The sequence below is a fragment of the Eleutherodactylus coqui genome, chromosome 1 (genome assembly GCF_035609145.1).
Source record: "Eleutherodactylus coqui strain aEleCoq1 chromosome 1, aEleCoq1.hap1, whole genome shotgun sequence".
Classification (NCBI taxonomy): domain Eukaryota; kingdom Metazoa; phylum Chordata; class Amphibia; order Anura; family Eleutherodactylidae; genus Eleutherodactylus; species Eleutherodactylus coqui.
The window spans coordinates 96162246-96174593 of record NC_089837.1 but is presented as its reverse complement, the minus strand read 5'-3'; the positions used below and the strand labels follow the sequence as shown (position 1 = coordinate 96174593).

General features: G+C 43.9%; 1 protein-coding gene across 3 annotated transcripts in view; it reads right to left on the bottom strand.

The window, feature by feature from the left end:
- TFDP2 (transcription factor Dp-2) overlaps nucleotides 1-12348 on the bottom strand; it is a 71224-nt gene that overhangs the window by 37549 nt on the left and 21327 nt on the right. For all 3 annotated transcript variants that reach the window (XM_066598144.1, XM_066598143.1, XM_066598142.1), the window contains exon 2: nucleotides 1092-1190. In XM_066598144.1, coding sequence (XP_066454241.1) covers nucleotides 1092-1094 — 3 coding nt within the window. In that variant the 5' untranslated portion in view covers nucleotides 1095-1190. The remainder of the gene's footprint in view (nucleotides 1-1091; nucleotides 1191-12348) is intronic.

The window sequence follows — 12348 nt, the reverse complement described above, 5'->3', positions numbered from 1 at the left end:
TGTGGCTGCAGGATGTCCTGAACATATCGCTGAGCTGTCATTGTCCCTCTTACCACTACTAGGGGTGACCGACGGCCATATGTGGTGGGCCCCCCAGACCATCACACCAGCAGTGGGTAGGATATAGGTTCTAACTCCTAAGTCTCCAGACATGAACACGACCATAGTCAGGGGCCAAAAATAAACCGGGATTTGTTGCTGAAGACAACCTGGATCCACTCTGTAGCATTCCAGTTTTGTGGTTCATGACACCACTGTAAAACGGAGGCAATGATGGGTGGGTGTCAAAGACCGTACACGTAGAGGGCGTCGTGAGAACAAATGTCCCTTCTAAAATTAGAACGGACGGACTACTTAGAATGCCGCACAATGCATTCAGCGGCGGCTTTCAGCGCTCATATCAGGGGAGCAACAGAGAAGGTAAGTATAAAACGTCCATCCCCGGACTCCACGGGCCACCTACTTTCAGCTCACAAGCCTAGCTTACAGGGCTTAAAGTAGGTGATAAATTCCTAGTAAGCTCCCAACAATCGTCCCCTGTTAAAAGGCCCCAAGACTAGTTTCAAACTGTGTTTTGTGACTGCAGAGCTCTTTCCAACTTTGATGTGAAAATCTCCATGTAGACTGCTGAGGTCAGCGTTTTTCTATCCAGTGTCAAAGACTGACAGGGATGGAAACTATGCGAGAACAAGACCAAAGAGGTCTCCTAACATATTTGCACGTATGCTGCTGCCCAAGTTAAGTCCCCTTGTGGTTTTCTGCATGGAGAACAGAAAGCGGAGACAGAGTCAGTGCTGACCAGCCAAACAGTGTGGAAGAAGCCAAAGCCTACAGTCTCTTCTATTAAGGTGCAATCAGAAAAACCAATAGGCGATATAATGGGGGACCTAGATCTCCACTAGAAATCACGATCCGCATTCACTCTGCAGTCAGGTCAATGGGTCGGATCATGAGTGATTTTGGAATGAACCACAAACATAGCAGAAGACCTTGTGGTTTTGCATAGATTTTAGACTGGCAAGACCTTTGCCAGTGCTGTACTACCGATGAGCTGCCCTCAGTGGGGCACATACGGATGCCGTGCTACTTACCATTTGGAGCTCAGCATTCACGTGTAGTAGATCTGAAGAAAGGTCTCTTTGGTGACTTTTACAAGCAACTGAAGAGCAACGTTAACTGGACATCAAGCCCTGAAAGAAAACAGATATCAGAGGCTCAATAATCCAAGTGGCGATCATGATCATCTTACATGTGATCCATGGGACTGAAGTATATGAATGGCCTCCGGACTCAAGATGCTAATCATCGGTTTTATGTGCAGTGCGTGGGCTACTGTAGAGTTCAGACTTCATACTTTCACAACGATCAGCTTTGATGCTGGTTGACTTTCATTTTCAGTATATCTACATTAATGGACAACTTGCCTGTCGTGTAAATAAGGGTGTATCTACATGGGTAAGTGCAATGTAGGTCAATGAAAAAAATGATTGTTTCATGCGAGTACGATGCATTTTTTTTTAGATAAAAATGCACAACTTGAAGTTTTTCACACATGTAAAAAAAAAATTAATTTATATATATATATATATATATATAATAAATAAATTGCATGCGGTTCTAATAGTAAAATGCTTTAAAAACAATCACACTCTCATGTCAGGTGAATGCAATGCCTTTTTTTTTTTCACACTATCATAGAAAATAATGGTCGATTCTTGCCCAAAAATACGACATGCAGCAAATTTCGAAATATCGGTACAAGGAAAAAAAAACACTTGTGTGAATTAACTCATTCAACCAAATGAGTTCTTTTTCCATGTGACTTCTGTCCATCTTGGAATCAGACAGAACTTGAGCAGGAAAATCATCCGTGTGAATACAGCCTGAAGCCCGTCTCACACGACCAATCCAGGTTCTGCATGCAGGAGCCTGCAGTGAAATCTGTCTCAGGGGGTCAGACGGCTTCCATTGACTTCAATGGAAGCCATCCGTGTGGAGTCTGCACAAAAATAGAACATGCTTTTAAACCCGCTTGCAGAAATCCAAGTCGCTATTTGCTCATCTGAGCAGACATGCGAATGTTCTATTATGTCAACGTGTGCAGAATACCGCGGATCGGGTGTGGGTGACGATCACGGATTCCGCAATTGAAATCCGGTTGAGTGAGACCAGCCTATGGCTACGATAGCAGCGCGATATCAGAATGTATAACTCTGCCAGACCGCGTTCGCCAACGTGCGATTTACCGGTGGATGCGAGGCTTTTTTCTTTAAAAACACCTCCCATCACTTCAGGTAAAGCAGCGATCCGCAGATCGGCAATCGTTTTCAATGGGAAACTTTGCATTGTACACTATGTAATGTGATTTCCTGTCCCAATGAAAACAATGGGCAATGCGCTCCGAGGAACTCGAAAATATTAGACATGCCGCAATTTTTTCCCACGACGAGAAAAAAAAAATCCCTCATGTATATGATTCCATTCAGAAGAATGGGAGTCCTATTCATGCGAGATCTGTGCGTCTCACGATGCACAAATCGCACGTGATTTTCTCGGACGTATGAAAGCGGCCTTATGGCGCCTTCACATTGGTGATAAAAATCACACAATGCAAGAGTGACTGAAATTGCAGAATAATGAAACCAATTGTTTTTCACATTTGCGATGTTTTCATTCATGCGATGTTGCGAGGGAAAAAAAAAAAAAAAACAGATTGCAGCATGTTCCATCTTTCTGTGTTTTGCAGATTTTTATTTTTTATCTCCAATGTGTCGATGTGGAGCCTCTCTTTTAATCGCACTTGATGCAGTTTTCACATTAGAAAGTCCTATTGACTTTCAGCCAAAAAAACAATTGCGGCCTAATCGCTCAGAAAAAAAAAAAGCGTGAGAAAAATCGCAAGTCGCAGCGCTGTTTTTGCGAGAAAAAGGAGAGCTGACGCCGAAAAAAAAGTGGTAAAAAAGTTGCAAGCGCCAGTATGAAGGAACCCTTAGGGTATGTTCACATGGTAGAATTTTGCTGCAGAAGTTACGTTATTTTTATAGCAGAGACACATCCTTATACTTTCTATGGGAACCTGCGCCATAGTTTTTACAGCACTGATTTTGTTCTGCATGCAGATTTTTAGAAAAAAAATGTGCGATCATACCCGAAAAGGAGGAAATATTAACGATAGTTCCTACTACAATGCAGCACTGCATTTTTTTCTTGCCATAGCAATGCATTGAACATGAAGCCCTTCGGTTTCAATCAGTTTCTCAATCTTCTGTCTCCATTCTGTCTTGTTGCATCGTTTCTGTTTTTTTGTTTTTGTTTTTTTTAACACTGGAACAAAAGCGCAGACCGCTACAATTTTTTTCTGGTTCATAAAACAAAACAAAAACAGATCCTTTCATTTCTTTTTGTACATTGTAGTCAATGGGTGACTGAAAAAAAGGAAAGTAATCGGTTTTCCTCTATTTCACTTCCCTCTTGCACAGTTCAGTTTTTCATAAGACCGTATCCGCTGAAAAAACGCTAGTGTGAACCGAGCCTTCCGCTGCCCCTTCACATAGGCAGATGCGAGATCGGTCTCAGAAACTCAGACAGGTATCGCACTAGTAAAGCCGTGGGGTTTTTATGCGACTGCGATGAGTTTTGCCAGAATAAAATCCATCACATTTGCAATTTTTTATGCACGTGAAAAGCCCGTGTTGTTTAAATAGTAACAATAGAAAATTGCATCGCACTCGCATGAAACTCACCTGTAGATCGCTTTAACACGGACGAGAAAATCACGCAAGATCTGTGCGTTGCAAGACTGAGCGTTTTTTTCCCCGCATCGCAATGTGGGAAAAAAAATCATGTCCTATCTTTGTGCATTCCCTCGTAACGTTTTCAATGGGGTCGGAAAGAACCGTACGGTGTGCGATGCCAGGTTTTCCATTGTAATGACACAAAAATGCCTCGCGGTACAACGCTCCTATTGTTTTCAATGGGACCAATCAGACAGCCACTCGATCGCTTTTTAGCCCTGCGATTTGAGTGGTGTCTGTTCTATTTTTGAGCGTGATGAGGGGTGCCATGAGCTGGTGAAAGTAAAACACAGCGATTTAAGTCGCGGCGTTTACCGCAATGCCTGTGTGAGGGAAGCCTTACGCTCGTTTCACACAAGTGTATTGGTAAACGTCTGTAATAAAGATTAATGATGAAATAGAATGTATCAGGATTCCATCATGTGATTGTTCTCAGCAAGAGAAACCAAGTAATATTCCCCCAGCATAATGAAATAAAAATCGAAGAGGCAGACATACACATTATATATATATATATATATATATATATATATATATATATATATATATATATACACACACACACACACACACACACACTTATGACAAGGCACAGACATGGATGTGATTAATCTGCACTTGAAAGGATACTACAACAGGATGGGTAGAGAAATAAAAACACTTAAAAAGTCCTCTGATAAAGATGTGAAGATTTTATGGTCCCTGAATTAGTGTTAAGGGGTCACCAGTCTCGTGTGTGTGTGTGTGTGTGTGTGTGTGTGTGTGTGTGTGTGTGTGTGTGTGTGTGTGTGTGTGTGTGTGTGTGTGTGTGTGTGTGTGTGTTATAGATCTCTCATACTTCCCATTCACACATTAATCCTGTTGACAAATTGAACCCTCTGCTGTAAGTGTCAAAAGTTGCTATAAATTTATACTCCCAAATTCTTCTATAGCCTTGTGATCTGAAATTGCCTTTAAGTATAAGAACTTTCATGTGTTCTATGTTGTGTCCATGATTAGAAAAGTGCATTCATTGGTATTACATTCTATTGGACAAAACCAGATTCCCTTGAACTCTGCAATCTTCGGCCCTCCCATTGAAATGAACAATGTGGTAATGTGCATGCTCAACCACCGCTCCATTCTTCCAGAGGGCTTCAGGACTCCCCTTCGATGGGTGTCCCAGTGGTCGAACAACCACTGATCTGAAAATGATCCCCTATCCTGTGGATAGAGAATAACTTTTAATCCTGGCACAACCCATTGAATATGCTATATTTTATTTTGAAACCAGAGTCGGTACATTTCTTCTCACTCCAAAACCCACAGTCCTGGTCAAGTCATACCCACAATACATTGCTTAGCAACAATCCCACCAGATCTTCCCAATCAAGTGTCACCAGCATTATTAGTGACGATAAGCGCCATCAACGCTGGGTACCGATGCCCTGGAGCAGGAGATCACCGCCCGTCCATCGATTGCTAGACTCAAGATATTCCGTGCCTGGAATCTCAGGAGATCTAGGAGAGGGAGTAGTACCGGCGAGAGGTAGGTTGCCTTCCTGTGACAGTCATATTTACTTTGCCAGTAAAGGCCTACATTCCACTTGACATTAAAATATTTCAGCAGTTGTTCTCATGTGAATTTTTTTTAAATCCAAAAATGAGGCAAAAACACATCAGGGCCGCGGATGTCAATCAGAACATGAAAAATGTGATTCTAAGGCTTACGGAGCAAACTAAACAGCTCGATTCTGACTCTCCATTTATGGCGGTAAACTAAGAGCTAGTGTACACACAAAAGGAGCAAATATATGAAAGTGGTGTAAGAAAAACGGAGGAAGTCACATATTTAGGAGAGCGAAGCACCAGTTTAATGGTCATTTGGAACAGATTGGAAAAAAAACATTAAATAAGCCAAACAACGTTGTTGTTTGACAGTCATTCAAGGTCCATGAGACCGCCAAGATACTCGAGTAGCACTACATTCAGAGCAAGACAGCAGGGGGGAAAGAAGTGACCCCTGCAGTGACGGAGAGTGGGACATTGGAGTCCCATTCTGAGATCGGAAGGGGTCTCACGACCCCCACTAATCAGCTGTGGATAGAGGAGAACATGAACTTCTGATAAACCCCTTTAAAGGTACCTTGACATGGGGAGACCATCACCCGTTGGAAACAAACCATGGTGTTTTGCTGTGATCTTATGAGCACTGGCAGAAACTGGAGAGGTCGGTACATAAATCCCATCTGCACTCTAGGACTTCTCTATGGTATGTTTTTAGAAAAATTTTGCAAGAATTGAAAAACACACTTAAAAAGAAAATACATTTGGAAAAATGTTTCTCTATTTGGTTTTAATTAATAAAGACCATTTCGGTGACAGTCCCTTTAAACAGTACCTACACTTTTTTAGTGTAGAAAATGTGATTTTAAAGTATTTTTGCAATAGACTTTATCAGCCTATTCTGTACATTTTACTTACAAAGCCCCTCTTCAACTGAATAGCTAGGTGAAGGCGGTGCTGAGAAATCAGTCACTGCATAAGAGAAACGCTGTTGTCTATACACAGTTCCATTTTATTAATAACTGCATTTTATTTAATGTAGTCTCAGTTCTCCTGTGTCCCCTAAATGTGTCTGTCCCACCACCGGGGTGTTCTATAAATCCTTTTGCTCTTGCCGCTGTTCCACAGTGGAAGGAGAAGCCGTTCTATTCTGCAGACAGCTTCTTCTCCTTACAGAGTGCCTGCTGACCACCAGACCGATGCACTGTCAGGGACTCTGTGCAATGGGTTGTGCCATACACAACTGCACACTGTGCATGAGCCCTTATTGTGATCTGCATGGAAATCCATGATATATAACAGCGTTTATGGCAGGAACTTGAGGGGCTCAAATTAGCATTTCTGATGTGAAAAACATTTTTGATGTAAGGCTTCTGTTTCCATTGATATAAAATGTATCATTAACCGTGTGCTATAAGAGGTTCAAATCAGGAAGATCATGTGAAACAACCCTGTATAATGTAAGGGGTATTCCCATCTGACAGCAGGATGGTATATTGCGAGGATATGCTAGTACTTTATAATAGGTGGAGGACTGAGATCTGAGAATGAAGGGGTCACGGCGCTGATTCAGTTGCCCCAGTTCCTCTTCAGATTACTGACAGTCTTTGACACCCTGTGATCAGCACATAGTCCAGGGACCATGCTAACAAAAATAGATTAACCAAAGCAGGTTTAAAGGCCCAAAATAGCTCCCACCATTAAAGCGGCCTGTCTACACGCTGACATTTTTATCCGAATGATCAACTGGCTTATTTGTGCTGGTTTTTTTAGCATGGACGCTGCTAGAAATGTATTACATCTCATCGTGGCAATTCTGGATTTATTACAGCAGTTCCTCAAATTTTACATAAATTTATGCCCAATATTCATGAATTTGGGGCATATCTGGTAAACAGCGCTTCATTTGTACCAGTGGAATCCTGCCGCCCAAATCACACTTGTCTACCTGGGAGATTATTCCATCCCTCCAGTATACAGTGTGCAGTAATAACAGCAACACATGTAGTTGTCACATAACGACTACCCGGTATGTGGCGGGTTTATGTGACATAGGGCTCTAGAATATCATTTTAAATGGAAAAAAAAAATACCACGGTAATTGAAACTGAGTGATGCGCTTCCAGAAGGGCACACCTAAACCCCACTTCCTGACACACTGCAAGTTCCTGTACAGTGTGCAAACAGCATATAATATACTGCTTCAATGACTGGTTTTTAGGCTTTTTTTTAGGAGGGAAGGGGGGTTGACATAGCACCCATTCCATAAGCTTTTACCTGGAAGCTACTGTAAACATTACATTAGGAAACTAACCTAGGACTACAGATCCCCCGCTACATAAGGCATCCACAGTAGTGTATCTGGGGCTGTGTGCTGTCCATGTTAATGCACTGTCCGCACACAACCCCAATATGGACGATAAGGCTACGCACATGGATGCCTTTTTTCACACGGACTATTTGACCACATTGCGTGTCGCAGACAAGAACCAGGACACGCTAATGCAAGTCAATGTGCAGCCCGTGTGTAGGTCCCATGCAAGTTGTGCTCCAGCCTCTCAGATGCAACTCGCACCACAGATAGTGTGTTGGAGGCCTGAGGCCCAATGTCAACGTGCGGATTTTAATGATAAAATCTGTGCGTGGCCCCCTGCGCGGGAGATCCGCACCTCTTGCTGCTCATAGGGATGCATTAGCAACCGCACGGTAAGTAAAAGCATGCGGATGTGATCTTTTTTTCCCGGCGTGCGGATCGTTTGCACAGAAAAAAAGATTAAAAAACTCCAGCATGCTCCATTTTCCTGCGGGTCCTGCTGTCACTGTGGAGGTGTCGTAGATCTGCGTGAAAGCAGGAGATACAAAAACGAAAAAGTGAGCACTGCGCATGCACTGGGCGCGTCGCCCGCACGCTTCTGGACGCATCCACCGCGCTAAAGAAAGAAGATCTGGCCAGCTCCGAGGGGATCCGCGTTGGACCCGGAGAAGTAAGAAACATTCTTTTCCTCTCCGTGGCCGTGGGCACACACAGATACCACTGCGGGATTCAGTAGTGGCATCCGTGCGTGCAAGTGGACACAAGGCCTAAATCTAAAAAGGTATGTGCACATGGGATGACTCCACTATGGAACCTCCACGGAGAAAATCCACATCACTTAGGCGGAATGCCCACGGAAGGATTATCACTGCAGAAGTTGCAGTCAGACACCCGCCGCGAATTCCGCAGCAATGTCCGTCCACAGACCTGCTGTATTAAACGATTCTGCCCTGCCCACAAGCGGAAATAAACCAATTTTCTACTCGCGTCGGAGAAAGAAAAGAAAGAAAAACGCACGGACGGCTTTCATTGTAGTCAATGGAAGCCGTCTGTCCTGCGATACTTCCGCTGTGAGCATTGCAAAAGTATTGCGGGAATCCACGTCACAGCCCAGCGCCGTTTCGTCAGGCGCTGCACTGCCAGACCGGTGAGTATAGGGTCTCTAGGGGGCACCGGGTGTGATTCCGCTTGCTTCGATATTTCGCAGTCGGAATCCGACCCAGCCGTGGGCATGAGGCCTTACAGTAGCAACAAAAGTGGATGAGATTTAAATAAACCTCTTCTGTGAAAAACACTAAATACGTGCGGATTTAAAATTTGCAGAATGTCAATTTATGCTGTAGATTTTCAGTGTTGATTTCATGCTTTGCAATGCATAGGAGGAGATCTACAGCACATATTCCACATCCAAAAACACACTATTTGGTGGATTTTTTGCCGCTGTCGATTTTTCCATCTTGTGTTGACATACCCTTACACTTAGGCTCTCTTCACATTGCCATTTAAAGGGGGTTTAAGGGCAAATACATCAGGATAGGTCATCCGCTTGGGACCTTGGCTGATCAGGTCCCCGCTGTCAGCGCCACAACAAACAGGGGTATGGAGTGGAAGCAGAATGCTCCGATCCCTGTGTAGTGGCTGGCGCTTGAAATTGCAGATGCTGCTTGCTAAAAACCAATGACAGATGCACCTGCAATTACGAGCGCCAGCCACTACACAGGGGTCGGAGCATTCTACTTCCATACCCCTGTGTGTTGTGGCGCTGACAGCGGGCACCTGATCAGTTGATTGAGGACTTCAGGATAGGTCATCAGTAGTATTTGTGCAGAAAAGCCCTGTAATAGCTCAATTTTCTGTTCCATTAGAAACTTAAAAACTATAATAATGGCGACTCCATCATATTACGAATACCAACAATGCCCAATGGAATCCACTCACTATAATGGCTTCTGTCAGGTTTCCTTCACGGTACAAGTCATAGTACCAACAAAAATAAGCGCAGCATGCTGCACAATGCTTTTCTCACATTTTTGAAGGAAACCCTAGAAGGAACCTCCGAATGGTGTGAACAAAGTCTTCTATAGGTCTAATAGGGATTTTCTTCTAATAACTTAGCTTCCTATATAGTGCATACACTGGCTTCAAGGTTCAGCTTCTCAATAATGTAGGAATAGCTGCAGCGGGACGGTCGTTCTAGATGAACAAGCTATATTCAACCTTGACATCTTGTTCTCACCAGGATCACACTGCAGGCTGTTAGTGTCCCCCATACACTGCACACAGGGAGAAAAGGGGATCCTGCTCCCCTCTCACACACAGCAGCAGAATGGAAGACATTATACAGCAATACTAGGCAGTACAGCCATGAATTAAACACTGGGGGGAGACTGCAAAATAGTTACTGGAACCAGCCCAATTGTCTCGTCATCTGTGTCTCTACTTGCAGTTGGTCCCTTCTTCTCTCTCCATAGAGATCTATGGCCAGCAGCGGTAACCTGATCCCTCAGTGAAGCTAATAATTTGTATCTGACTCTCAGATTTTTTCACTGAAATGAGAGAGCGCTACCGGTACAGATGCCAGGGAATGGAGAAGTGATGCATTTACAAATGCAGGTTTTGTTCGGGTTTTTAACGAAAACCAGCTAAGGACCACAAACGCCGCTCTGATCCCTGAAGATGCTGAGGCGGCTATATGCAAGTGACAGCTCAACCAATCACAGGCTTTAGCATTGATTCTGCCATAAACAACACATGACAGCTGGAGCCAGCTATTAGCTGAGCCGTCATATGCTTCTTCTGGGATCATAGCATCGGGAACCAGGGTGGCTACAGGAGAGGCGAATACGCGTCACAGGGGCGAGAGTGATATCGAGCTGTGAATCATGGCCCAGTATCGAGTTCGCCAACATGTGAATTCCCCATGGATGCAAGGAGTTTTTACGGCAACACTGCATTGCATCACTTCGTGGAGGAAGCAATCCCACGCCGTAGCTTACAGAATCACAGTTTCTCCCATTGTTTTCAATGGGAGACCTTGCATCGCAGTCACCTAGCATGTGGTGCGATCCTGCCGTCTGCCCTATTGAAAACAATAGGAGATGAAACATGAGGGTACGCACAAAGATAGGATTTGTTTTTTCATTGAGGTGTGGCAAAAACTAGCTCATTCAAAAGAATGGGGTTCATATTCATGTGAGATTTATGTGTCTTGCAACGCAAAAAGCCTTGCACGATTTTCTCGCCCGTGTGAAGCCGGCCTGAGGGTGAATCTCGCACGGGTTTTGTGCATTCCGAGAATGGAGTCATCCACATGAACAATCTGTATGCAGATTTTGGTGCCGATTTTCAGCACGGAGTTCACTCACTGCAACGAATGAAATCTGCTATTGAAATCTCTAGCTTTCCTGCAACAGATAGAGCCGGCTGCAGATCTGAAATTATTTCCCCACTGTAGATTTTTCCCACTGTGAGTGAATGCAGTTTGCTACAACCCCATTCATTCACATTGCACTCTACTTCGTTTCGGAATCTCACCGTACAATTCTGTAACCAAAATTCCACAGCAATTCCTCTGTGTGCACAAGCTCACAGAGCCTGCACAGCTGTGTACTACACAGCCACAAGGCCTAGGTGCTCTGCCGTACAGCCCTTGTCAGGTGCAGCACACGTATGAAGATATTCTCCCCTTTAAACCTTTCTTCTTCATGCAGTGTCCGATGGAGGATATCATGAATCCTATGGAATCCAACAGAAGGAACGTGCTTCCACCAGTGCAGGCCCGTGTGCCCTATGATAGCTGTGTGGAAAACAGTGCCATTATATGACTGTGTGCATATGCGCCAGTATATATAATCTACTTCACAGTTGATCTCCAGTTCTCTAGCTTCTATTGAACTACAAGTCCCAGCACTTTATTTCTAAAGACATCATTGGCCCACTTTAAGCACAGTTTCCACCAGCCTACTTACTACATTACCTTTAACACTGGTGCTACATCAGTTAAAGCTACCTACTAATATACATATCTGTCACTACACATTGTTCAATAGAAACCATCCAAATAGAAAATACCTCAAAACTGAGTTTGTCACCTGGCACAGCTCACTACTACACCGGACTACAGCTAAACCCATCGCTGGAAAGTTATACTAGGTTTCAAGAACAAACTCAGCATTGCTACATCTGTATGTATAATACCACCAACAAAGCAAGTAAAAACAGGTTGAGCTGAGGCTGTGATTTCATGTTCAGCCCCTAGGTGGAGCTCCCACAAGTGGGCAGTGCCACCACACAAGTTGCCATGCGGTTCAGGTTGAAGAGCACGCAAGGCGATTGTTCTCACTCCTGCCAGGACGGAATGAATAACTTTGGAATAAGTAGCAAAGAAGCGTGCCTTTACCAACTTCCTGCTTCTCTACCAAAATAGGGTCATCTGATGCTCTGACTGCAGAAACAGGAACTGGATGCCACTGCCTTGTTCTGATTTACCTGGATTGACACCATTACACACCTGTAGCAAAGGACGGTTTCAAATATCACTCGGCTCTATTCAGAAATAGGCCAGGTGACACGGCGCCAGTTTACATTTCAACATGTCAGGAGCCTGCGTGATGTAAACCAACCTCATTCTTATTATTCAGAGCAGCGTCTCAGGATTTTTAATTTTTCCTATTGCAAGTACATGTGATGCATGTT